Source organism: Lynx canadensis, chromosome B2, assembly GCF_007474595.2.
Source record: "Lynx canadensis isolate LIC74 chromosome B2, mLynCan4.pri.v2, whole genome shotgun sequence".
In the NCBI taxonomy this organism is placed as follows: Eukaryota; Metazoa; Chordata; class Mammalia; order Carnivora; family Felidae; genus Lynx; species Lynx canadensis.
In genome coordinates, this window is record NC_044307.1 from 152521525 (window position 1) to 152546592 (window position 25068).

Here is a 25068-nt window from a genome sequence, read left to right on the forward strand (position 1 = left end):
ACTAAGGGTCAGAGCACGAGAACACAGTGCACACACTTGACCTCCTCAGCATATAGATGTGCACCCCAGCGTTGCAGGACAGAGTGTACATGGGGACCGCTGGCATCGACCGTGTGGTGGTCCTAGTGCCAGCCAGTCTCAGACCGTGGAGGCTGTCAGTCAGCTTTCTGACCACAGCAGAAGTGAGCTGGAAACCAACAGTAACACAAAAATTGAAACTCCCAATTATTTGCAAATTAAATAGCATAGCGCTGACTAACTCATGGGTGGAAGTAGAACTCACAGTAGATATGAAATAATCTGAATGACAGTGAAAATGGTAATATTGAAGTTTGCACATGAAGCTAAAAGCTGTTCTTAGCGGGAAATATACAACATCGAATGAATATGTTGGGAAAGAAGGCAGGCTGAGAGCCCGTGGTGTGAGTTGACGTCTCTGTAAATTAGAAATGAGCAGGGGTGCCTGGCGGGCTCAGTTGGTTGAGCGTCTGGCTCTTGATTTCAGTTCAGGTCATGATCTCCCGGTTTGTGGGATCAGGCTTCGCATTGGGCTCTGTGCTGACTGCTTGGGATTCTCTCTCTCTCTCAAAATAAATAAACGTTAAAAGAAGAGAAATGAGCAGATCAAACCCAAAGAGTGTGACAGGAAGATCATAAGAGCAACTATCAATAGGAAATCATGGGAAAGGAGAAAGCATAAACGGCCCATTGGAGCGGCATCCTTGCAGGTCATGTGGGCACTAAGGAGATAATGAGAGGGTATTATGAACAGCATCACACCAATGAATTTGGAAGGTTAGGTAAAATGAACGTACTCCTCAAAAAATACAGTCTATTTAGTAAGACTGAAACAGGAAGAAATAGAGAATCCAAATGGTTCTAAATCGGTTGAAGACATTCACCCTGCATCAGGAAACCACAAATCCCGATGGCTCCTAGCGAACGTCCCTAACACCTAAGGAGGAAACAGCATCACTAATCCAACTTCTCTTAATGAATCCAGCAAAACCTTGGTACCAGAGACAAAAACAAATGAAAATTATAGGCCACTCTCTTTCATGAAATTAAATTCAAGACTTCCAGATAAAATAACTAGCAAATTAAATCTGGCGATATGTAAAACTGATACAGAGTTGATTTCACATTTGAAACCAGTATGATTCACTGTAGCACAATAAATAAGAAAAAGCATATGGTTTTGTTAATGGATGCAGTAACAGTATGTGATTCAATTCAGTACCTGTTCATGATAAAACCCTCAGTCCACTAGGGTTAGAAGGGCACTTCCTTAATCGAGTCAAGATTAAAATCCACGGCAGAAATCACACTTAATGGTTAAATATTGAAAGATTTTCCTCTCTAGTGGGCGTGAGTGTGGGGTACCTTCCTTCACCATGTCTGTCGAATTGGAAGCCATGGCCAGAAAAGTCAGAAGAAAGAAATACAAGGTGTAGGGTTTGGAAGAAATAAATAAAACTTGTCATCGTTGACAGATGACATGATTATGTGAATGGAAAATCACAACTACAGAACCATCATTAGAAGTAATAAGCAGATTTTACAGGTGCTAGATTCAAAGCATATACAACCCAACTGTATTCTGTAAAACAATACCAGGTAAAAATAACACCCCAATTTTATGTTTATACTAACCTCAAAGAAAAAACAAGGATAGGAAAAAACAAAAGTTGTATAAAATCTCTACATGGACAGACACAAAACATTTCTGAAAAAACCTAGCTTGAAGAAGACTCACCATTTAAAGGTGTCTGTGGTCCCCAAAGTCATGTTAGAATCTGTGTGTTTCCTGCACAAAGTCCGTGCAGTGGCACACAGGAGGGCAGTGAGGACAGCCTTCACACTCACAGCATGAGACAGCTTCACAAGCAGTGTCACCATAAGCCAGAACCTATGCTGCCTGATTCATTTCTGTAAATTCACAAGCAAGTAAAACCAGTGACAATTTGAGAGGCCGGTGGGTGCTTACCATTTGGGGGCGGTAGGGGTGACAGGGAGGCCACCAGGGCTTCCTTATGCTGGCAGCATGTGCTTTGTCGCCTAGGTGTTGGTTACACGGTTTGTGAAAATCCAAGTGGCACACGTAGGATCTGTGCTTTGGGGCTGGCATAGCTCATGTATAATTGGGATGTATGATGTATGATCAAGTACACAAGGGATGAGCACAAGACATGAACAAGAATTGATTCCATTACAGAAAAATCTGCCCAATTAGAGAATTTCTCCCGGCGCCTGGAGAAAATACGTAACATCTGTGTTAGGCACATTGCCCATTGGTCTGCCATTGAGTAGGCGCTGTGGTCTGAGCATTGGGGTGAGGCCCACGGTGCTGGGGCCAGGGTGAGGAAGCTGAGGACTGCTCACAGTCTGCAAGGTCGAGGCAGAGAAGAGGGGGTGTTTTAGACCGAAGTGGTCCCGTGGCACACTGTCCAGTTGGGAGGGCTTAGCTGCATGTGGCCCTGAGCACTCGAAGTGGGGACAGTGCATCTGAGAAGCTGACCGAGTTTGGTTTGTGGTTCATTTAAATTCAAATATCACACATGGCTCCTGGTGGCCAGCTCTGGTGGTGCAGTTCTGTAGATGGACAGCTACAGCGTGTGCATAGATGAGGAAGTGCAAGGGCTCGATGCACTGAACACGCAGTCATGATGGAGGGTTCCTGAAGGGCAGTGAGGTAGGTCGTGTGTCGGGGAACAGCCGGCCAGCACAGGCCTCAGCTGGAGAAGCCTGTAGAGCAGGGAATGAGGACCCCCACCTTGAATTAATCAGTGTCCCCGCAGCCCCACAAACCTCTTCTGTGGTGGCTCGTTTTAGGACAACTTAAAAAGCAGTGCTATACAACAAATACATTTTCTTTTTTTAAAACGTTTATTTATTTTGAGAGAGCATATGTGTGCACACGTAAGCCAGGGGGAGGAAGAGGAGGAGAGAGAGAATTCGACTCCACGCTCAGCAGTGAGCCCAATGCAAAGCTCCATGTTACAACTGTGAGATCATGACCTGAGCTGAAATCAAGAGTTGGATGCTTAACTGACTGAGCCACCCAGGCGCCCCAACAAATACATTTTCCTTAAACCTTAGATTAACTCTAGGGTAATCACAGTTGGTGATAACTTTCTTAAAATGATGATCTTAAAATGATCAATAACTGAAGTGAACTCTTAAAAAGGAGTTAAAATGTCTTTGATTTATTTCGTGGTTGATTTTGGTTTTATGAACTCTATTAGAGATGCAGTGACATTTAAAATAGCCACCATTGGGGGCGCCTCGGTGGCTCAGTCAGTTGAGTGGCCGACTTCAGCTCAGGTCATGATCTCGCAGTTTGTGGTTTTGAGCCCCGCATCGGGCTCTGTGCGGACAGCTCGGAGCCTGCAGCTTGCTTCGGATTCTGTGTCTCCTTCTCTTTCTCTCTCTCTGTCCCTTCCCCACTCATGCTCTGTCTCTCTCTCTCTCTTTAAATTTAAATAAACTTGGGGCACCTGCATGGCTTAGTCTGTTAAGCCTCCGACTTCGGTTCAGGTCATGATCTCGCAGTTTGTGGTTTTGAGCCCCGCATCGGGCTCTGTGCGGACAGCTCGGAGCCTGCAGCTTGCTTCGGATTCTGTGTCTCCTTCTCTTTCTCTCTCTCTGCCCCTTCCCCACTCATGCTCTGTCTCTCTCTCTCTCTTTAAATTTAAATAAACTTGGGGCACCTGCATGGCTTAGTCTGTTAAGCATCCGACTTCGGCTCAGGTCATGATCTCGCAGTTCGTGGGTTCGAGCCCCGCGTTGGGCTCTGTGCTGACAGCTCAGAGCCTGGAGCCTGCTGCGGATTCTGTGTCTCCCTCTCTCTCTGCCCCTCCCCCACTCACGCTTTTTCTCTCTCTCTCTCAAAAATAAATAAAACATTAAAAAAAAAAATTTAAATAGCCACTGTCGAATTGGAGCAGCCTAGGTCAACCAGACACCTACAGATTTAGTGGAGCTAACCTTGACCAAACCATGTGGACATGTGCTTAGGTGTCAGTTCACCTGTGTGCGTTCAGCACAAGCCAAGAATGCCAGAACCGTGAGCGGCGGCAAGCTCTCACCGAACGCAAGAGCCCGCCTGTAGCACAGCCACAGCCAAGCACCGTGAGCGTGTGTGATGTCAGGGTAGATCTGGCAACGAAAAGAGAAATTTAGATTCGTATGACCTTAGTTTGTGAAAAGTTACTCACCAGCCCTGTGCGATAATACCTATAATTGGAACAACTGAGTGTGATTTTTTAAGAATGCGGTGAACTCATCGGTATCTCAAATGATACTCTCTTGGCTTCTCTTCCTTTGCCTTCACTTTTAAAGAAACTCAGAGGCGAGTACCCCTGAAGGAGACGACCTTGCAGGGTTTCCTGGTGAACCGCAGCTCTGACACATGAAGGAGCCGTTCCGAGTCGTAGCCCGGTGGGCGACGTACGCACAGGCCCGGGCAGATGCCTGAGGTGTGCACAGCGGGTGTGCGAGTGAGCACGCACACTCACGGGTGCCGCTCCCTGTCACGTCCCCCTGAGCAGCAGAGTGAGCGCACAGCGCTGAGGGGCAGCGTCCGCTTCCCCACACGCGTGACCCCTTCTTTACGTTCTCCATGTGCCCCCACAGCTTGACTACATCGACGCCCGAGCCGTGCAGCTTGGCTCCCTGCTGGTCCGCGGCCTTACCACTTTGGTCTTGGTCAACAGCGCGTGCGGCTTCCCCTGGAGGATGAGTGACTTCATGCCCTGGAACGTGTTTGACGGGAAGCTCTTCCATCAGAAGTACCTGCAGTCGGAGAAGGGGTGCACCGTGGAGGCTCTGGTGGAACAAAACGTGAGTCCGTGGTGGTTTCCCATTCAGAAATAACGAACAGGCTTGGTCAGGCCTCAGAGGCGTCATCAGGCTCAGAGTCCTTGGCCAGACGTCCGTTCTGTCTGTCCCAGCGGCCACCTCAGTGAGGAAGGCACACACGTGTCCCAGAAACGTCCCACTGGAGGGGGCTCGCATTCCCACCCGGGATCTTACACCGTTAGCACAGATGCCGCTTACCTTGTGCAAACCACTGCTCTTCTGACCCAGAAAGCCAGAAGCGCGGGATGGGAGGCCTGAGGCCTCAGGGCCAGCGTACATCCTGGCTTCCCCTGAAATACCACCGTGGGGCTTGAGTCCCCCAGACTCCCGCTGAGGGAGAGTGCAGAGCACCCCGCGCAGTCCAGCACAGCCCGTTTTCAAGCGCTTTCTCTCCTTTGCCCCTTTTGAGTGAAGAAGGAAGGTTTGTCCAGAGGTGACCAACCTGATGTGTATTACCTGAAAATGTTCCCTGAAGGCTGTGGTTTAGTCAGGGACATGGGCTGCTGTCCTGCTACATGAGTGCAAGTGCTCCGTGGTTCCTGGGAGGTCTCCACCCGAGGCCCCTGCCAGGCTCACGTGGAGTGTGCATGGATAGCCGCAAGTGTGCGTGAGAGCGCGGGGTCCCAGGAGGACTCCCCAGCTGTGAGGATGACGAACGCTGAGCTTCGCATCAGATAGGAAACGTTTGGAGAGGTGCTCCCACTTCCGTCCCTCACGCGAACAAAACCAGGGCACCCTGGGGGTTCAGGGGTTCAGGACTGAGAAGCAGTCTGGAAATGTTATGTGCAGCAGCGGTGGGGGAGCAGGGAAGGGCAGTGCTCAGATCTGACTTGTCACCGTGTGTGGAACTGATGCAGGAGCAGAGCAGAGCCGACTGCAGCCACCACCCGTGAGCCCCCAGTCGTGGCCCCATGTCTGATGTGGTCGCACAGCAGGTGATCGCACTTGTGGTTTAAAACAAGTCGGGGCAGATGGGGCGGCGTGTCAGCAGTAAATGAGGCAGCACGGAGGGGTGAGTCTGCCCGAGAGCGGTCACCAGTCAGGTGACGGGCCCAGGTCTGTTAGGACCACCCGGTGGCGGCCCAGATTCACCACAGAGCTCCACTTTTTGGCAGTGACCATCGAACCCGTCAGACCAGAGAGGGTGTAGCGCTACCTCAGGAGAGTGTCGGTTTTCTGAGAAGCTCTCGTTAAGTTTCAGCCGTGAAGGGAGTGCTCGCCCAGTGTTCTCGGACACCGTGGTCGCTGTTGTTGTTTCCAGAGGGCGCGCACGGGCCTGACGCTGCTCACGCTGTCTGCTCTGTCCGCAGAGGTCCCGGCTGACCAAGTTCCACGCGCTGAAGTCGGTCGTGTGCAAGGCCTGCGTGAGGGAGAACCGGCGCATCGTCAGCAGGCAGCACTGGCACTCCCCCCAGCCAGGTGGGCACCGGGCCAGGCCGCGCCGTGCAGCCTGCCACCCGCTGGCTGCTGAGATCGGGAGAAAGCGCACACTTAACGCCACAGGGTGCCACCCAGCCTTTTAAATCCTGGTCCCTTGAGGAAAGGCATCTCAGATGCGTTCTGCGTATCCCGTGACCGAGAGCTCCACTGTGGGCCCGCACTCTCCCCTCTCCTCTCCTCGGCTCCCTGCAGCCAGACGCTGCTTGCGTGGCATTTGCCTGACCAAAGTTGTTTCTCTTCCCAGTAAAAGTATGTTAGGAACATTTAGCATATAAAGAAAACAGATTTTAAAAAGGAAGCGTAAATAACGTGTATTCCGTCCCCTAAAGATAGCAGATGTTGGCAGATGATTTTTTGCAGTATTTTTCTGTGCTTCTGCCTCATTGTGATGACCTTCTGTGTGGCTGTGCGTCCTCTGTGTGTCCAGACCCCTCGCACCCGGTTCGCTGCTGTGCCTGGTGGGAGAGCTCTGAAGTGGCTTCTGTTTTATGTACGTGATTTTCTTCAAACAAAGCAGCAGAGCGTACAAATTATGGAACGAAATGCAATCGAATTTTAGATAAATCTTGCCAGCTTGTCTTCTAAAAGCCTTTATCACTTTATACCTTCACCAGCAGTGATGAAGAGTTTGTTTCGTGGCCCCTTGTCAGCATTGGCCGGGTGTTGGTTTTTTTTAACTAACTTCATAGATTAAACAGTGTATCTCACTGACTGGATGATTCTTTAGCACTGATGTTGACGTCTTCTAGATTAGCTGCTCGACGAGTTTTTATTACTTCACGTCCTCCGTTGGTGAGGGTCTGTGCCTGTGCCTCTAGCAGCCCCATTGCTTTCTTTGGTGGAATCTGAGAACTCACCCCTGTTCCGACCCAGCAGACTGTCTTCAGGGCCTCTGCTCGGTGTCTGCCTTGCTGGTCTCACTCTGAGAGGCTTTATGTCGTGAGGTCCGTAAGCCCCCATTGGGCGCTGTGTGTGGGACCCCGCGGCCCACAGGAGAGCCTGGGGGGTAGGAGAGGGGCCTCCAGCAAGTGAGGAGGGCACTTCCTCCCCCGAGTCCCGGGAGCGACAGACTCCCGCCTTGTCCTGTCCTTTTGTCTCCGTTTGGCCTCCTCCTGCCAACTGTGGATAAGCAGGATTTGACCCCAAAGCGAGAGCTTGTTCCTTGCAAAATACACGTGTGGCATTCTGCCTCTGTCGCCTGTGCCCGAACCGGTCTGCGTCCTGTCCTGCACGCACAGTGCCTGGGTTCCCGAGCGGTGGCCGGAGGCTGCAGATGGCAGAACGCAGGCTGCTTGAAGTTGGCAGGAGACTCTGAGTCAGACTTTCTCATGAAGAAGGTGTCAGAGCTTAGGAATTTATGAGAGGAAACGCCAGAGCAGTTGAGTGCGTGGAGGACTGGGAGGGGCACGCACACCTTGGTCTGGTTGTCGGCGTCCCAGGCCCCCTGCTTACCTAGAACCCAAGTGCTGGGGGTCCAGGAGCTGTGCTGGCAGCCTGCAGAGCTCAGCCCCCAGGCCTGGGAGGCAGGGGCCCTGCTTGGTTGGAGCCCTGACGAGGCGCCCCTGCTCTGCCTCGGCGCCTGCCGGTCTGCTCGTCTGTCACCTGCACGGGGTCTCCCGGGGAACGTGTTTAAATGTGGACGTCCGACTCCCACCCCCCTCGGCCCAGCTGTGGCCCCTCAGTCTGCATTTCTCACGGGCTTTCCCTGCGATTTAAGGGTACCAGAAGTTTGGGAGCTACAGGCCTGGTGCCACCCTGCTGCCCTCGTAGACGAGATGTGTCATTTGGGGTTAGGCGTGTGGTGGCCTCCTAACGTGCTGATCACGTGTCCCTACAGGCAGGTGGGGGAGGCAGGGATCCGGCTCCCACAGGACGAGCTCCGGGTACAGCCGGGCAGGCCCAGGACAGCACTGGAGGATTCAGGGTCCAGGTAAGAGGCCGGCGGCCATGGCTGCTCGCGGTGGTGCTGTTTCAGCTTTGTGCTTCTGCTGAAGGCTGGCCACCCGACGTCTGTTCGGGCGTCGGTTGGTGTTTCCAGGTAAACAGGTCATTATACTGATGATGTCTGATTTCATTGCTGAGTGAAGTAGAGACCAGTAATTTCCAAGCTCGGCGCTAGTCGGTCTCTGCTCCTTGCCACTTTGTTTCTTCTCTATCAATTCGTTGCATCTGTTTGAGACCCAGTTTTTTTATAAGTTAGTCAAAGAAAGGTTCTTGTAAAGGTTTCGTGCACAGGGATCCTTCTGATGAAAAAATAGCACAGAAAGTAGCATTTTACCAGTAGCAGCATTTTGATATTTTCTGCGATCTGGCTTGTATACAGAAGAGCCTTTTGGGTGATCCAGGAAATAAAATGAATCCTTTACTTCTTGGGTGTGTAATACAGATGTCTGATTTTGTGCGTAAAACTGAATTTAATATGTAGTAGTTTACGTTTTAAATACAAAGAAAACCTCGTCAGTATTTAAACTCAAAATTCCTTACAGTTTTGAAAACCTAACTGTACAGATCTTATATTAGCTAAGGTTTACAATTTTATCCTTGCAAATACAAACATGCCTTTAGTTTAATTTGGTTTTTTGCAAACTCTAAAATGTGTAGAGATTTCACAGATTACTCACATTGTCCCCCTAGGGCACAGCCCGTCCGTGTCATTAAGCAAAGCCGCCTTTCTCGGTTTGTCTGTGTGGGCGTCCACGGTGTCTGCTCACTTGGGATGTTGCTGAGGGGAATGCGAGCCTCTCGTTCTGGCAGAAACATCAAGGAAGGGTCTGCTGTACGGTTCAGCGCTGACCGGAGTTCATGGTGACTGGTTTTGAAATGCCTACCCTTGGGGACAGAGGGCAGCTCTGTCAGATTCGTAGCTGCTTCAGGTGGCCCTTTTAGCTGGCGAGCCTGCACAGTCCACCTGGCCAGTCCTGCCCACCGTCGCCTGCAGCTTCTGGACGGTTGGCCAGATGCGTGTAGCAGTGTCCCGGCCTGCCCCGCCCCGTCCAGCGTAGGCACACGGTGCCTCCACCTAAACCACCTGAGGGTTGGTGCTGGTGCAGCATGACTGGGATTAAGGCCAATTCCTTCTTTCCGTTGTCTCAAGTATATTTGAGATTGCTTCTAATTTAGAAGGTAGTGCAGTTTATTGAGCTGAACCACAAAGAGAGAACCCAGAAGACGAAGGAGGGTTTGTAAACTTACCTGAAGTCAGACTCTGACACCCGGAGCTGTGGGCTCGCGTCTGCGAAGGTGGCACTCCAGGTGCCCTCTGGTTGGACCCGTTGTGTGTGCACGACGTCAGCGCTTACTCAGCCTGTCGAGCTGAGCTGTCCTAAGGGTGCATACGTGCGGCAGGTGGCCCCCCCAGCCTGGAGGCTCCACAGTGTGTGGCCTTGCCCCGTCGGGCTGTCTGCCTCTCCTTGGGGCTCCTAACTCGTTAAGAACGACACGTCTTCCAGCAGCCAGGCGGACCTGGACAAATGCACATGGAGTGTGCATCACCCCCGTCTTCACTGGGGTCCGAGAAAACCCCTCTGAGAGGTGGTGTTTAAGCAGAGACCCGGGGAGAGGGAGCAGCCACCAGACGCCCACGGGAGGGGTGTGCGCAGAAGGCGGGGCCCTCGGGACCCTGTGTGGCTGGAAGGGGAGCAGGAGGCAGGCAGCAGAGGAGCTGACCTTTCAGAGCCTCGCGGCACTGGTCACACTGGTCAGAGCCCTGGAAGTTCACTTCAGATGAGATGCTCCGTGTGTCCGTTCTGGAGAGATGTTCCCTTAGTCACCAGACCGCCACCCACAGATCTCAGAGCCTGTGGACCTTCAGTACAAAGCTGGTGACGAACCTCTTCTGTAATGCTAGCAGGGTGTGAGCTGTAGGCCCCCATCCTGTGTTTGAAATACGTGTGTGATGGGCTTGGAGCGGAGAGCGGGTCCAGCCCTGTCCGTCTGCGTATCCCGTCCCACGTATGTTTAAGTAGTAGGACTCTGGGTCCCTGTCACCCTTAAAGCTACGGTGCTGTCAAGCTCGCAAGGCCCTGGCCCCTCCAGGTGAGGATCAGAGTGCACCCACCGAGCTCAGGCAAGCAGAATGAGGGCAGGCGTGCTGCACGCCTTCCAGGCAGCCCGGCGTGACGGGGTGTACGTGGTCCTCCCCACGTTCCTCTGAGCAGATGACAGAGGCTCCCCGGCAGCCGCTCTCCCCGACATCACTGCTCCCCACGTATGGCCTGGTGTGGGAAATGGAAACCTTCCTCTTAATCCCCTTTGGCTTAGGCTTGTCTCCTTTTCTTCCTGCTGGTGTCGCAAGTCAGGAAAGATGAGATAGTACAAAGTCAGGGAGAGGAGGGCTGCAAGGGAAGCCCGGGCACGGTAGAGGGGAGGAGGTGACGAGTTCTGTGGGGAGGTGAGCACAGTCACCTGGGGTGGGACAGACGACCACCACGTGCGCATTTCCGCTTCCAGGCCGCCCGCTCACGTGCTACATGCCCTCAGTCACGGCCTGGCAGCCTTGGTGTCCTCCTGGCCCTGAGCCCTGTGGTTCCGCCGGGGAGTAGCGACACCCGAGTGATGATGGTGGCGCCACTCTCAGACATGCCATCGAGGACATGCCTCACCTTGGCCCAAGCCTGGTGCCCTTGAATTCGAGCTTTTCGGAAACAGAGAAGGCTCTGCAGGATTTCTTAATAACTCATCTCATCTTTCCCCGAGGAGGCCTGCTGCAGTGGGTTCTCACGGGCAAGCGCAGCCTCAGATCCTGGACTCAGCACTCGCCCGTGGACCTGACCCTAGCAGGTCGCAGGGCCTCTAGGTCTGTCTGCCGTGAAGGCCACACAGAAAGGGCTTCTCGCTTCGGGTGTGATTCCTCCACCCACAGGACCAGCCTGGATTTCCGGGAACATTGGGAACTCTCGGGGATGTTTGTCAGGCTGGGTGCTAGACCACGGAGAATCAAGGAAACGCTGATGGCCTCAACGGCCCAAGCCTGCAGCTGCTTCAGAAGCGCCCTGGTTTGAACCCAAACCCTCCTCAGGGGACGGGACCGCGGTGGTAACATAAGAGTCCGGGAGTGGTGGTGCCTGAGGGATTGGGGCTGAAAAACGTGCCCGGGAGACCTCGGTCAAAGGCAAACGAGGTGGCTTGCGTTAGGGTCAGATGTCAGAATTTGGGGACGGGGATGCGGGCCTCCAGAGCACAGTCCCTGGCAGTGGACGCAGCAGCACGTGCAGATTTGCCGAGCGGGACATCGTGTGTCAGCTGCACTCAAATTAAAAGCAAAAAGAATTTGGGCGTGGGGGGCATGAGGAATTGAAAGGCTCCTGCAGGACAGTGGTTAAGCACGGACACCATTTCATTTGCATTTTGCCTCACGTGGAAAAATGTTCACAAAAGTTTTGTTGGTGGTACCAGTATGTTTTCCAGTTTCAGATGTGTCTGCATAAAATACATGTTCACACGCGTATGTCACGCCTTTTATTTGTTAGGACTGGAGCGTTGTTTGAGGTCACGTCATCCCCTTGTTCAGCTTTAGTTGCCGTAAAAGAATTACATCGTCTTTACTTGGCCCCCACACATTTTGCTGGGTTTTATCTACCCTTGAACTCCTATTTTAGCATTTTTTAGAGGTATCTAAGTAGTCTAAGTAGAAAGTTGTCAGTACTGCCTGGACAGAGTTAATGGGAAAAATTCTTTGTTTTAAGTGAAAAACTAAAAACGCCTCGGAATGAACATACTGAGTTACTGAGACAGTTGGGAAGTTTCCGGGGCCGGTGCCTGCCTGGCCCGATGGAGGAGCGGGGAGCCTGCCCACTGTGCCGGGCAGGGAGACTCAGACACAGAGCTGCAGGGCCCTTCGGCGGCACCAGCCTCCCTGTGAAGCATTTGCTTCCAGACCTGTGAAGCGCAGTGGGGGACATCAAAGCCGCTAAAGTGAGAACATTTGAACATCTTCCTTTCTGTTGGTGAGAAATGTGTTAAATTCCACAGTCAGTAGCAAAGCACATTTGCCTGTGATTTCTTGAGCGTCTCACTTACCGGTGGTAAGGTGGTAATTCTGTAGGAGGCCTGGGCTGTTGTAAAACCACCTCTGGTCATCTGTGATAACAAGGTGGGGCCTGGAAACCTCATTCTGGCCTTGCTGTGACCTTCTTCTCCTGCCACCCAGCCCTCTGCCAGAGCCCCTGCCAGCCTCACACTCCTGGGAGGGACAAAGGCCGCCCTCAGTGGGAGAGGCATGGGCGTCGTCAGTCAAGCAGAAGCATGGAAAGCTTTGTAGGAAAAGTGTCATTTTCTGAATGTGAAAACAACCACCTTTTTTGATGGCAGGCTGGCTGTCTTCTGGTTCTCGCCTGCCACTCCCTGTATAGCGGGGGACAAAAAGTGGCTGGCTGCACTGGGAAGGGAACCTCCGCACTCAGCTGTAGGGCCACACGTTGCTTTTTCCGTCCTTGGCAAAGTGTCCTCCGTGAGCCATCTGCTTACGAAGTTCCTTTCCCAATATCATTGGCAGCAGAGACCGTCTAGATTCAGTGCAGGTGGTTGGACACTGCTCCGTCTAACAGCAGAACCGCCTCTTAATTAATTGCTTCCTACTCTAATGGAAAGTGTGTGCAACAAACTTTTAATCACAGTGGCAACATCAGAGAAGAGAGTAATAAGTTACGTCCTCCAAGTACAACTCAGCATGTTTTTATGCATACTTAGAAATGTGCGGTTTTCGCAGTTTGAATTTAGAGAAATGTAATTAACTTAGTTTCGGTTTGCATGTCTGTTTGGTGCAGGAAATAGACAGTATGAGCCTGACCATTGGAGAAGATACTCCTCTTCCGGGTAAGTGCACCTCTTACAGCCTCAGATAAATTCATCTTATCAAAGATGGAAGTCAAGTATCTGCCTTTGTAACCTAAATCTTTCATATCAGTTGCTAAACTTTAAAATAATTTAGACGTTAAATTCTGACGTGGGGCTAAGTGAACACGGTTTTCAGATAGATGAGTTTGCTTCTAGAAAGAGTGTGGACAGAAAGAGACCCCGAGTCTGGACTTAGAGTCCTGGGGACACGCCCTTCTTGAAAGTGAGGCGCTCAGAACAGCGTAACAGTTGTGTCCTTGGGGAGAAACAGTCAGTGAGGTCTAGACCTAGCTTTTCATGAAAAGGAAAAACATCCTTTTTAGTGACTTCTCCCTTGTATCGTACAAAAAAGCTCTCTGTTGACTTATTTTCAGAGGTTGTGCCTGAGTCCGTGGCCCCAAACAGTTGTTAACGACCATAAGTTCTTCATCTGTGTCTGTGGGGAATGGTTGTTTTTTCTTTTCTTTAATGAGTTGGAATCTTACTGTGTCTTGCTTTTTTTAACTTAACGGCAGATTGTAACGATTGGAGACATGACGCCCTGTGGTTGTAGAATATTCCAAGAATTGCTTTCTAATTATAAATACAGAGAAAGAAGTCACAACCTCCTCCTCGCCTTCCTGGCGGGAGACCCTGCTCTGCATGGAGGGCCCAGCCCTGCCTGGGAAGCATAACAGTGTGTGGCCCGCGGGTCTGTTCCCGTAGTGTCGTCCTTTCCATTTTACTTTTGCCGGGCCCCAGCTCAGAATTCTGACAGCAGTTGTGTGGGGCAGGCCTGGGTCCATCAGACAGGAGGCCTGGGGGTGGGGGGTGGGGGGTGGGAGGAGGCAGTAGTTGAGCGTCAGCAGCTACTTTATGACGCCACTAATGAATGGTTCATTTGTTGCTCTGGTCTGAACATTGAAGGGGTTTTGTTTTTAAAAAAACATCCTAGACACATCCAGGTTTCATGGGAGAATTTTCAGGTAATTCAAGAATTGAAATCGTAAGGCCAAAATTGTACTGAGCTCAACCCCTGGGGTATTGACAATGGAAAGAAATCTAGATTAGAGGTTAGGAGACAAAGGCCGTCCTGCACCACACGCCGTGGCTCTGGAGGTTCCCAGAAACTCTCAGAAATGTGCGTGTGTGTTGCCCAGAGGACACGTCCAGCTGCTGCTGTCTGGAAAAACCAAAGAAGCCCTGAGCATAGTCACAGTCCAGTCTGTATATTGCGCTGGATGAATTCCCCCAACAGCTCAAGTATGCAGAGCTCCTGGCTTTGTCTTGCCTGAAAATCCCAGCTAGCATTTACCAAAACAGGGATACAGTCTCCAGATATTTTTATGTTTGAAGCATCCTCACCACTTCCTGCAATTCCTTATGAAGGACATTTCCATCTCTAATTACTTTTCATGCAAGTCTTGTAGGACCTACAACCTAATTTCCCATCTTTACAAATAAATTTTTTTCATTCTGCTTCTGGTGTTTCCTATCTAAGTATTAATATTCTTTCATTTCTGCTCATTGGAGACCACTGCTGCTTCTAGAAGTTTCACTTCTTTGCTGCTATTTTTATAACTTTGAGATAAATTCTCATCCCTTAGACTAAAAGAGTAGACCTCCATGAAAATTATTTCCCCCTTTTATAATATCTGAATTCTAACTTGAGAATAAAATATTTGAGGTCCGTTAGCAAGCTTAAGTAAGCCATTGAGTTTGTATAATCTTTCTTGGGTTTGAAAAGCCAGTACAGTAAGTTTCTGTGATCTTGTTATTGTTCCGTAGGTTAATTACCTCTGCAGCCTAGTCTTTTGACAAAATGTCCATATATCAATTTAAAGGTGAAAATAAAACAATATATCACTCATAAGTAAATATAGTTTCAGGGATGCCTGGCCAGCTCGGTTGGGCGTCCGACTTCAGCTCAGATCATGATCTCACGGTCAGTGAGATCAAGCCCCACATCGGGCTCTGTGCTGACGGCTCAGAGCCTAGGGCCTGCTTCCGATTCTGTGTCTCCCTCTCTCTCTGTTCCTCCCCCACTTGTGCTGTCTCAAAAATGAATAAACGTTAAAAAATTTTTTTTAATAATACAATAAATATATTTCACATTTCTTTCATTATTTGGACATTTCACCATCTAATATGTTGGGATCTTGGTGAAGGAAAGGATGTTGAATTTTGTCAAATGCTGTTTCTGTATCAATTGAGATGACCATATAATTTTTTTTATTCTTCATTTCTCAATGTGGTGTATCATGTTGATTGTTCTGCATATGTTGAACATTTCTTGCGTCCAAGGGATAAATATCACTGATCAAGGTGTGTGATCCTTTAAATATGCTGTTGAATTTGGTTTGCTGGTATTTTGTTGAGGATTTCTGCATCCTTGTTTATCAGGGCTATTGGCCTATAGTTTTCTTATAGTGTCCTTGTCTGGTTTTGATATCAGGGTACCATGGCTTCGTAAAATGAGTTTGGAAGTTTTCCTTCTCTTTCAGTTTTTTGGAAGAGTTTGAGAAAAATTGACATTAATTCTTCTTTCAATGTTTGGTAGAATTCACCAGGAAAGCCTGGTCCTGGACTTTCCTTTGTTGGGAGCTTTTTAATTACTGATTCAGTCTCCTTTCTCATTGATTAGTCTGTTCAGATTACCTGTCTGATCATGATTCAGTCTTTATAGGTTGTATGTTTCTAGGAATTCATTTGTTTCTTCCAGGTTGTCTAGCTGTTGGCATACAATTGTTCATAGTAGTCACATCTGTAGTATCAGTTGTCATTTCTCCTTGAGTGATCTTTTTCTCTTGTCAGTCTAGCTAAAGGTTTGTCAGTTTTGTTTATCTTTTCAAAAAACCAATTTAGTTATATTTATCTTTTTCATTGTCTTTCTTGTCCCATTTATTATTTTTCTTTTAATCTTTGTTCTTTCTGCTGTCTTTGGGCTTAGTATTTTTTTTTTTTCTAGTTTCTTGAGGTCTAAAGTTAGGTTGTTGAATTGAGGTGTTTCTTTTTTCTAATGTAGTAGGCATTTATTACTATAAATATCCCTCTCAGAACTGCTTTGGTTGCATCCTATTAGTTTTGTTTCCCACTAGTTTTTGTATGTTGGATTTCTGTTTTTGTTTGTCTCAAGATACCTTTTGATTTCTTCTTGACCTACCTGTTGGTTTTTTAAGAATGTGTTGTTTAATTTCCACAGATCTGTGAATTTTCCAGTTTTCCTCCTCTTATTGGTTTCTAGTTTCACACCATTGTGATCAGAAAATATACTTAATATAATTTCGATCTTGTTAAGTTTTTAAGACTTGTTTCATGGCCTAATCTGTGATCTATCCTGAGGAATATTCTGTGTGTGCTTGAGAATAGTGTGTATTCTTCTGTTTTGTAGATGTCTGTCAGGGTCATCTGGTCTAAAGTGTCGTTCAAGTCCAATGTTTCTTTATTGATTTGCTGTTTAGGTGACATACTCACTGTTGAAAGTGGGATATTAGAGTCCCCTCCTGTTATTATATTGCTATCTATTTTTCCCTTCAGTTGTGTTAATATTTTCTTCATATGTTAGCAAAATGTATCATCCTTTCATGGTAAAAGCTCTCAACAAAGTAGGTATAGAAGGAACGTACCTCAACTTAATAAAGGCCAACCAACCCATAGCTAGCATCATATTCAATAGTGACATCTTTCTCTAAGATCAGGAATAAGAGCAGGATGTCCACTCTCACCACTTCTCTGCAGCATAGTACTAAAAATTCTAGCCAGAGCTATTAGGCAAGAAAAAGAAATAAAGGAAGTAAGATCTGCTTGATGACATGATTGCATATGTAGAACACCCTAAAGACTTCATCCAAAAACTGTTAGAACTTTGAATGAATCCAGTAAAGTTGCATATAACATTTCTATATGCTAACAATAGATTATTCAAAAGGGAAATTAAGAAAATCTAATTACGGTGGCACCAAAAAGAATGAAATACTTAGAAATAAATTTAACCAAGGAGGTGAAAGATCTGTATAATATAAAGTACAAAACACTGGTGAAAAAAATTGAAGACACAAATAAATGCAAAGATATCTTGGGTTCATGGATCAGAAGAATTAATATTGTTAAAATGTCTACACTACCCAAAACAATCCACAGGTTCAGTGTAATCCCTATTAAAATTTCAATGGCAGTTTCCCCAAAATAAAACAAATAATCCTAAAATTTGTATGGAACCACAAAATACCCCAAATGCCTAAAGCAATCTTGAGAAAGGATAACCAAGCTAGAGGTGTCACATTTCTTGATGTCAAACTATATTACAAAGCCAAACTAATCAAAATAGTGTGGTATTTACATAAAAATAGGCTCAGAGCTCAATGGAACAGAATAGAGAGCCTCATATGTATGGTCAACTAATCTTCAAAGTGGCTCCGAGAACACACAGTGGAAAAAGGACAGTGTCTTTAATAATTTATATTAGGAAAACTGAATATCCACATGTGTAAGAATGAAATTAGAGCCTTAACTTAGATAAAAATGGATTCAAGACTTAAACATAAGATCTAAAATTGGAAAACTCCCGGAAGAAAATATAGGGAATAACCTCCTTGACATTGGTCTTGTAAATATTTTGGATATGACACCAAAGCACAGACAACAAAAGCAAAATAAACAAGTGGTACTGCATCAAACTAAAAAGCTCCTGCACAGCAAAGGAAACATTGTGATCAAAGTGAAGAGGCAACCTATAGAATGGGAGAAAATATTTGTGAACCATATATCTGATAAGAGGTTAACATCTAAATATATAAAGAACTATTATAACTCAAGAGTAAAAACAAAACAAAAAACAAGCCCCCCCAAAAAAACCCCAGATAACCCAATTGAAAAAGGGGCAAAGGAAATGAATAGACATTTCTCCAAAGAAGACATACAGGTGGCCAACAGGTACATGAAAAGATGCTCCACATTTCTAATCATCAGGGAAATGCAAATCAAAACCACAGTGGGCTATTACCTCATACCTGTTAGAATGGCCATCATCAAAAAGACAAGAGACAAGTGTTGGCGAGGATGTGGAGAAAAAGAAACACTTGTGCACCATTGATGGAATGTCAAAAATTGATACAGCCACTGCAGAACACAGTATGGCAGTTGCTCAAAAATTAAAAATGGAGGGGCACCTGGTGGCTCAGCCAGTTAAGTGTCCAACTCGATTTCAGTTCAAGTCATGATCTCACAGTTTGTGAGTTCGAGCCCTGCATTGGGCTCCATGCTGACAGCACAGAGCTTTCTTGGGATTCTCTATCTTTCACTCTGTTCCTGCCCTGATCACACTTGTGCTCTCTCTCTCTCTCTCTCTTTCTCTCTCTCAAAATAAAGAAACAAATAAATAACTGACACCATGGGGGACGCCTGGGTGACTCAATGGGTTAAGCATCTGACTTCAGCTTAGGTCATGATCTCATGGTTTGTGAGTTTGAGCCCCACATCAGGCTCTGTGCTGACAGCTCAGAGCCTGGAGCCTGTTTCAGATTCTGTCTCCTTCTCTGTCTGCTGCTCTCCACTCAGGCTCTGTCTTTCTCTCTCAAATAAAGATTAAAAAAAAATAACCAACACCATGGAAATAAAAAGAATTATAAGAGAATCCTACGAAAAATCACATCCCAACAAATTGGACAACCTAGAAGAAATGGATAAATTCCTAGAAACATAGAGTCTTTCACATTGAATCAGGAAGAAATAGAAAATCTGAACAGACCAATTACTAGTAATGAAATTGAGTTGGTAATCAAATAACTTCCATTAAGCAATAGTCCAGGACCAGATGAATTCTACCAGTCACTTTTTTAAAGTATATTTACTTATTTTGGGAGAGAGAGAGCATGTGTGTGAGGGAGAGGAGCATAGAGAGAGGAGGAGAGAGAGAATCCCAAGCAGGCTCCACACTGTCAGTTCAGAGCCCAACACAGGACTTGAACTCACAAACTGTGAGATTATGACCTAAGCCGAAATCAAGAGTCAGACACTTAACTGACCAAGCCACCTAGGTATCCGTCTATCAGTCATTTAAAGAGGAGTTAATACATATTCTTCTCAAACTATTCAAAATAGAAGAGAGAGAAAAGCTTCCAGATACATTCTGTGAGTCCAGCATTGCCCTTATATAGAAACCAAAAATATTATAATAGGAGAAAATCATAGTCCAGTATCCCTGATGAACATAGATGCAAAAATTCTCAACAAGATAGTAGCAAACTGAATTCAACAATATATTAAAGGATCATTCACTCCAGTCTAGTGAGATTTATTCTGGGGATGGAAGGATGGTTCAATATCTGCAAACCAGTAAACACAATGCACAACATTAACAAAATAAACAACAAAAATTACATGATCTTCTCACTAGATGCAGAAAAAGCATTTGACAAAATTCAGCATCTGTTCATGATAAAAACTCAACAAAGTGGGTTTAGAGGGAACGTCAACATAATAAAGGTCACATGTGACAAACCCATTGCTAACATCATACTCAGTGGTGAAAGAGCTTTTCTGCTAAGATCAAGAACAAGACAAGGATGTACACACTTGCAACTTTTATTCAACAAAGTACTGGAAGTCCTAGCCACAGCAATCAGACAACAAAAAGAAATAAAAGGCATCCACTTTGATAAGGAAGAAGTAAAACTGCCATTATTTGCAAATCACGTATTATACACACAGAACCCCAAAGACTCCACCAAAAAACTATTAGAACTAACAAATGCAGTAAGTTGCAGGATACAGAATTAATACACAAAATTCTGTTGCATTTCTATACACTAATAATGAAATAGAAATTAAAAAAAAATTCCATTTACAATTGCACCAAAAAGAATAAAATATCTAGGAATAAATGGTTTTAATGAAGGGGATGAAAGACCTATACTCTGAAAACTATAAAACATTGATGAAAGGAATTGAAGAAGATACAATGGAACAAATGTACAATGTACATGTACAATGTACAATGTACATGTACAAATGTACAATGTGCAAAAGATACAATGTACAAAAACAAATGGAACAATACATCATGCTCAGGGATTGGAAGAATTAATATTGTTAAAATGTCCATACTATCCAAAGCAGTCCACAGATTCAGTGCAATCCCTATCAAAATACCAATAGCATTTTTTACATATTTAGCATGAATAGTACTAAAGTTTATATGGAACCACAAAAGACCCTGGATAGCCAAAGCAATCCTGAGAAAGAACAGTGTTGGGTTTCACAACCCCAGATTTCCAGATATACTACAAAGCTATAATCAGAACAGCATGGTACTGACACATATGTGTCAAATATGTGTATGTGACAAACAGACATGGATCAGTGGATCAAAATAGCCCAAATGCACACTCACATGGTCAGTTAAGCTATGACAAAAGAGGCAAAAATGTACAATGGGAATAAGACAGTCTCTTCCATAAATGGTGTTGGGAAAACTGGACAGCCACTTGCAAGAGAATGAAACTGGACCGCTGTCTTACACCACACACAAAAATAAACTGAAAATAGATTAAAGACACCAGTGTGAGACCTGAAACCATAAACCTTGTAGAAGAAAACCAAGACAGTAATAGATAGGTCTCCTCAGGCAAGGGAAATAAAAGCAAAAATAAACAATTGGGACTACACCAAAATAAAAAGTTTTTTATACAGTGAAGGAAGCCATCAACAAAACAAAAAGACAACCTACCGAGTGGAAGATATTTGCAAATAATATATCTGATAAAGTGTTAATATCCAAAATATGTAAAGAACTTCTAAAACTCAACACCAAAAAAACAAATAATAAAATTTAGAAATGGGCAGAGGACTTGAGCATTTTCCCAAAGACATGCAGATGGCCAGCAGACACATGCAAAGATGCTCAACATCACTAATCATCTGGAAAATGCAGTCAGAACCATAATGAGGTATCACCTTACCTCTGTTAGAATGGGTAAAATCAAAGGAAATAATGTGTTGACAAAGATGGATTCAAAGGAACCCTTGTGCACCATTGGTGGGAATGTAAATTGGTGCAACCACTGTGGAAAATACTATAGAGGTTCCTCAAAAAAATTAGAAATATCATATGATCCAGTAATCCTATTACTGGCTATTTACCCAAAGAAAACAAAACACTGTTTGAAAAAGATATATGCATCCCCTTGTTCATTGCAGTGTTTACAATAGCTAAATTATGGAAGCAACCCAAGCGTCCCTCTATAGATGATTGGATAAAGAAGATATAGTACATATACACAATGGAATATTACTCAGCCATAAAAAAAATGAGTTCTTTCCATTTGCAACAACATGGATGGACCTATAGGGTATTATGGTAACTGAAATTAAGTGAGACAGAAAAAGACAAATACCGTAAGATTTCACTCATAAGTGAAATCTAAAAAACAAACGAACAACAAGAAAAAAAAACAGAAACAGACCCATAAGCAAAGAACAAACTGGTGGTTGCCAGAAGGGCAAGGGAGAGGGGGATGAGCAAAGTGGGTGAAGGGGAGTGGACGTCACAGACTGCCAGTTATGGCATGAATAAGTCACGGGATGAAAGGCACAGTAACGGGAATATAGTCAATGGTATTGTAATAGTGTACATGGTGACAGATGGAAGCAACATTTGTAGTATAGTATATAAACTTGTCAAATTACTATGTTGTACACCTGAAACTAATGTGTTGTTGTGTGTCAGCTATAGTTCAAGAAAAGTTTCAATACACCAGGAAGATAAAACAATTACAAATGTTTGCTTACCAAATTACAGACGCTCGAAATGTATGAAACAAAAATTGACAGAATTGAAAGAAATAATTCAATAATAATAGAGACTTTAATACTCCACTTTTAATAATAGAACAGCAGACAGAAAGTAAGGGAGGAAATAAAGGAATTAGACGACATGATAAACCAACTGGATCTAACTGACATCTGGAACACTCTTCAGGTTAGGCCTTATATTAGCCACAAAGCATGTCTCTTTGATACACAGTGAGAGGAAGTTAGAAATCAACAACAGAAGGACAACTGGAAAATTCATAAAATTGAAAATTAAACAGCATACTACTAAACAACCAATGGGTCATAGAAGAAATCACAAGGAAAAGCAGAAAATACTTAGACGCAAATGAAAATGAAAACACAAAATACTAAACTCATGGGGTTCACCAAGAGCAGTGCTTGGAGAGAAATGTGTAGCTATGAACACCTACATTTTAAAAGGAAAAAGGATCTCAAATCAGTAGACTGTATTTCATCTTGAGGAACTATAAAAAGAAAAAGCAAACTAAACCCAAGGCTACCAAAAGGAAAGAAATAATAAAGATTAAAGTGGAGATATACAAAATGCAGAATAGAAAAACAATAGAGAAAAATCAGTGAAATCTAGAATTGGTTCTTTAAAAAGGTAGGGAAATTGAGAAATCTTTAGATGAAAACGGAAGATAGAAATAAAATCAGAAATGGAAGTGAGGACACTGCAACTGACATGACAAAGATAAAAATGATTTTAAGAGCATGGTATGAAAAATTATATGCCAGTCTAGGAAAAATGGGCACATTCCTTAAAACTTAATAAATCACCTAAACGGACTGAAGAAAAAATAGAAAATCTCAATAGACTTTAATAAGTAACACGATTGAATTAGTAATTAGAAATCTCCAACAAAGAAAAGTCCTGGACCGGATTGCTTCTCTGTGAGTTCTACCAAGCATTTAAAAAAGAACTGACACCAATCCTTCTCAAACTGTCCAAAAAAAATTTTTTTAAAGACCAAACACTTACTCAATGAGACCAAAATTTCCCTGATACCTAAGCCAGATGAGAACTTTACAAGAAAAGAAAACTATAAACCAATATAGTTTGTGAATATGAATGCAAAAATCTTCAACAAAATATTAATAAGTTGAATCTGATAGAATATTAATAAGATTATTCACAGTGACCAAGTGGGATTTATTCCGGGAATGAAAGGGTTATTCAATATAAAATAGGTGTAATATACCACATTATTAAAATGAAGACGGCAGTCACATTCGATGCATTAAAAAAGACATTTGACAAAATCCAACATCCTTTCATAATAAAAACCCTCATAAGTGCCTGGATGGCTCAGTTGGTTGAGCATCTGACTTCAGTTCAGCTCATGATCTCATGGTTCATGAGTTCAAGCCCCACATCAGGCTTTGCACTGACAGCACAGGTCCTGCTTCGGATTCTCTGCCCCTCTCCCTGTCTTTCTACCCCTCCCCCATGTGCACACTCTCTCTTTCTCAAAAATAAACATTTAAAAATTTTTTAATTAAAATAAAGTTGATAAATATCAAAAACTCTCAGAAGACTAGGAATAGAGGTAAAATACCTCACCATGATAAAAGGTATTTATGAAAAACCCATAGTTAATATCATATTCAATGGTGGAAGGTGAGAAGCTTCCCCCTTAAGGTCAGGAACAAGGTGCCCACTTTCACCACTACTGTTCAGCCTTGTACTGGCATTCTAGCTAGAGCAGTTAGATAAGAAAAAAATAAAAGCATCCAGAATGAAAAGGAAGATGTAAAGCTGTCTCTAGCCATACATGTCATGAACTTATGTATAGAAAATCCAAACATTCCACAGGAAAGCTACCAAAGCTAATAAATTCACCAAAGCTGCAGAATTTAGTAAGTCAACAGACAAAAATCCATTGTGTTTCTAACACCAGCAGTGAGTAATCAGGAAAGGAAATTAAGAAAGCAGTTTATTTATTCATTCATTCAAAGTATTTAATAGTGTGGGAAAATTGGATATCCCATGCAAAAGAATGAAATTAGACCCCTTACCTCACACCATATACCAAAATTAACTCAAACTGGGTCGAAGACCTAGACTCAAGGGCTGTAATATAAAACTCTATTTTTTTTAAATGCTTATTAATTTGGAGAGAGAGAGCACCAGGGAGGGGCAGAGAGAGGGAGAGAGAGAAATCCCCAAGCAGTCTCTGTACTGTCAGGAGCAGAGCCCAGTGTGGGGCTGATCCTATAAACCGTGAGATCATGACCTAAGCCACCCAGGTGCCCCTAAAACTCTTTAAATAAAGCATTGAGAAAATTTTCATGGAATTGGCTTTGGCAAAGACCTCACGGGTATGACACCAAAAGCATAGGCAACAAAAGAAAAAATAGATAAATTAGATTTTATCAGAATTTAAAAATTCGGTACAATAAAAAATAATATTAAAAAAGTGAAGGGCGCCTGGGTGGTTCAGTCGGTTGGGCATCCAACTTCAGCTCAGGTTATGATCTCACAGTCCGTGAGTTCGAGCCCCATGTCAGGCTCTGCTGACAGCTCGGAGCCTGGAGCCTGCTTCAGATTCTGTGTCTCCCCCTCTCTCTGCCCCTCCCCCGCTCACACTCGGTCTCTATCAAAAAATGAATAAAAGTTAAAAAAAAAAAAAAAGTGAAGGGGCACCTGGGTGGCTCAGTTGGTTGAGCGACCAACTTCGGCTCAGGTCATGACCTCATAGTTCATGGGTTCAAGCCCCGCGTTGGGCTCTGTGCTGGCAGCTTGGAGCCTGGAACCTGCTTCAGATTCTGTGTCTCCCTCTCTTTCTGTCTCTCTCTCTCTCTCTCAAAAATAAATACTAAAGAAGTGAAAAGACAATGTACTGAAAGAGAAAATGCTATGTTTCTGATAAGGGATTAATATCCAAAATATGTATATGTATAAAACCTCCATAACTTGACAACGAAAAGGTAACAGGGCTTGAATAGATTTTTCTTTTTTAAAAAGAAAATTTATTTTTTGAGAGAGAGCACACGTGAGCAGGGGAACGGCAGAGAGCAAGGGACAGAGGATCCCAAGCAGGCTGTGTACTGACAGCAGCAAGTCGCTGTGGGGCTTGAACCCCCAAACCGTGACACCGTGACCTGAGCTGAAGTCACATG

General features: G+C 45.1%; 1 protein-coding gene across 15 annotated transcripts in view; it reads left to right on the forward strand.

The window, feature by feature from the left end:
* Positions 1–25068, forward strand: part of FAM120B (family with sequence similarity 120B) — a 95526-nt gene that overhangs the window by 65706 nt on the left and 4752 nt on the right. For 5 of the 15 annotated variants that reach the window (XM_032593290.1, XM_030316820.1, XM_030316817.2 and 2 more), the window contains exons 7-10: positions 4636–4842; positions 6171–6279; positions 8138–8230; positions 13065–13113. In XM_032593290.1, the coding sequence (XP_032449181.1) occupies positions 4636–4842; positions 6171–6279; positions 8138–8230; positions 13065–13113 (458 nt within the window). Of the gene's footprint in view, positions 1–4635; positions 4843–6170; positions 6280–8137; positions 8231–13064; positions 13114–13649; positions 13940–25068 lie in introns of those variants that run through there. The other 10 variants (XM_032593291.1, XM_032593288.1, XM_030316823.2 and 7 more) reach the window with 7 other exon arrangements.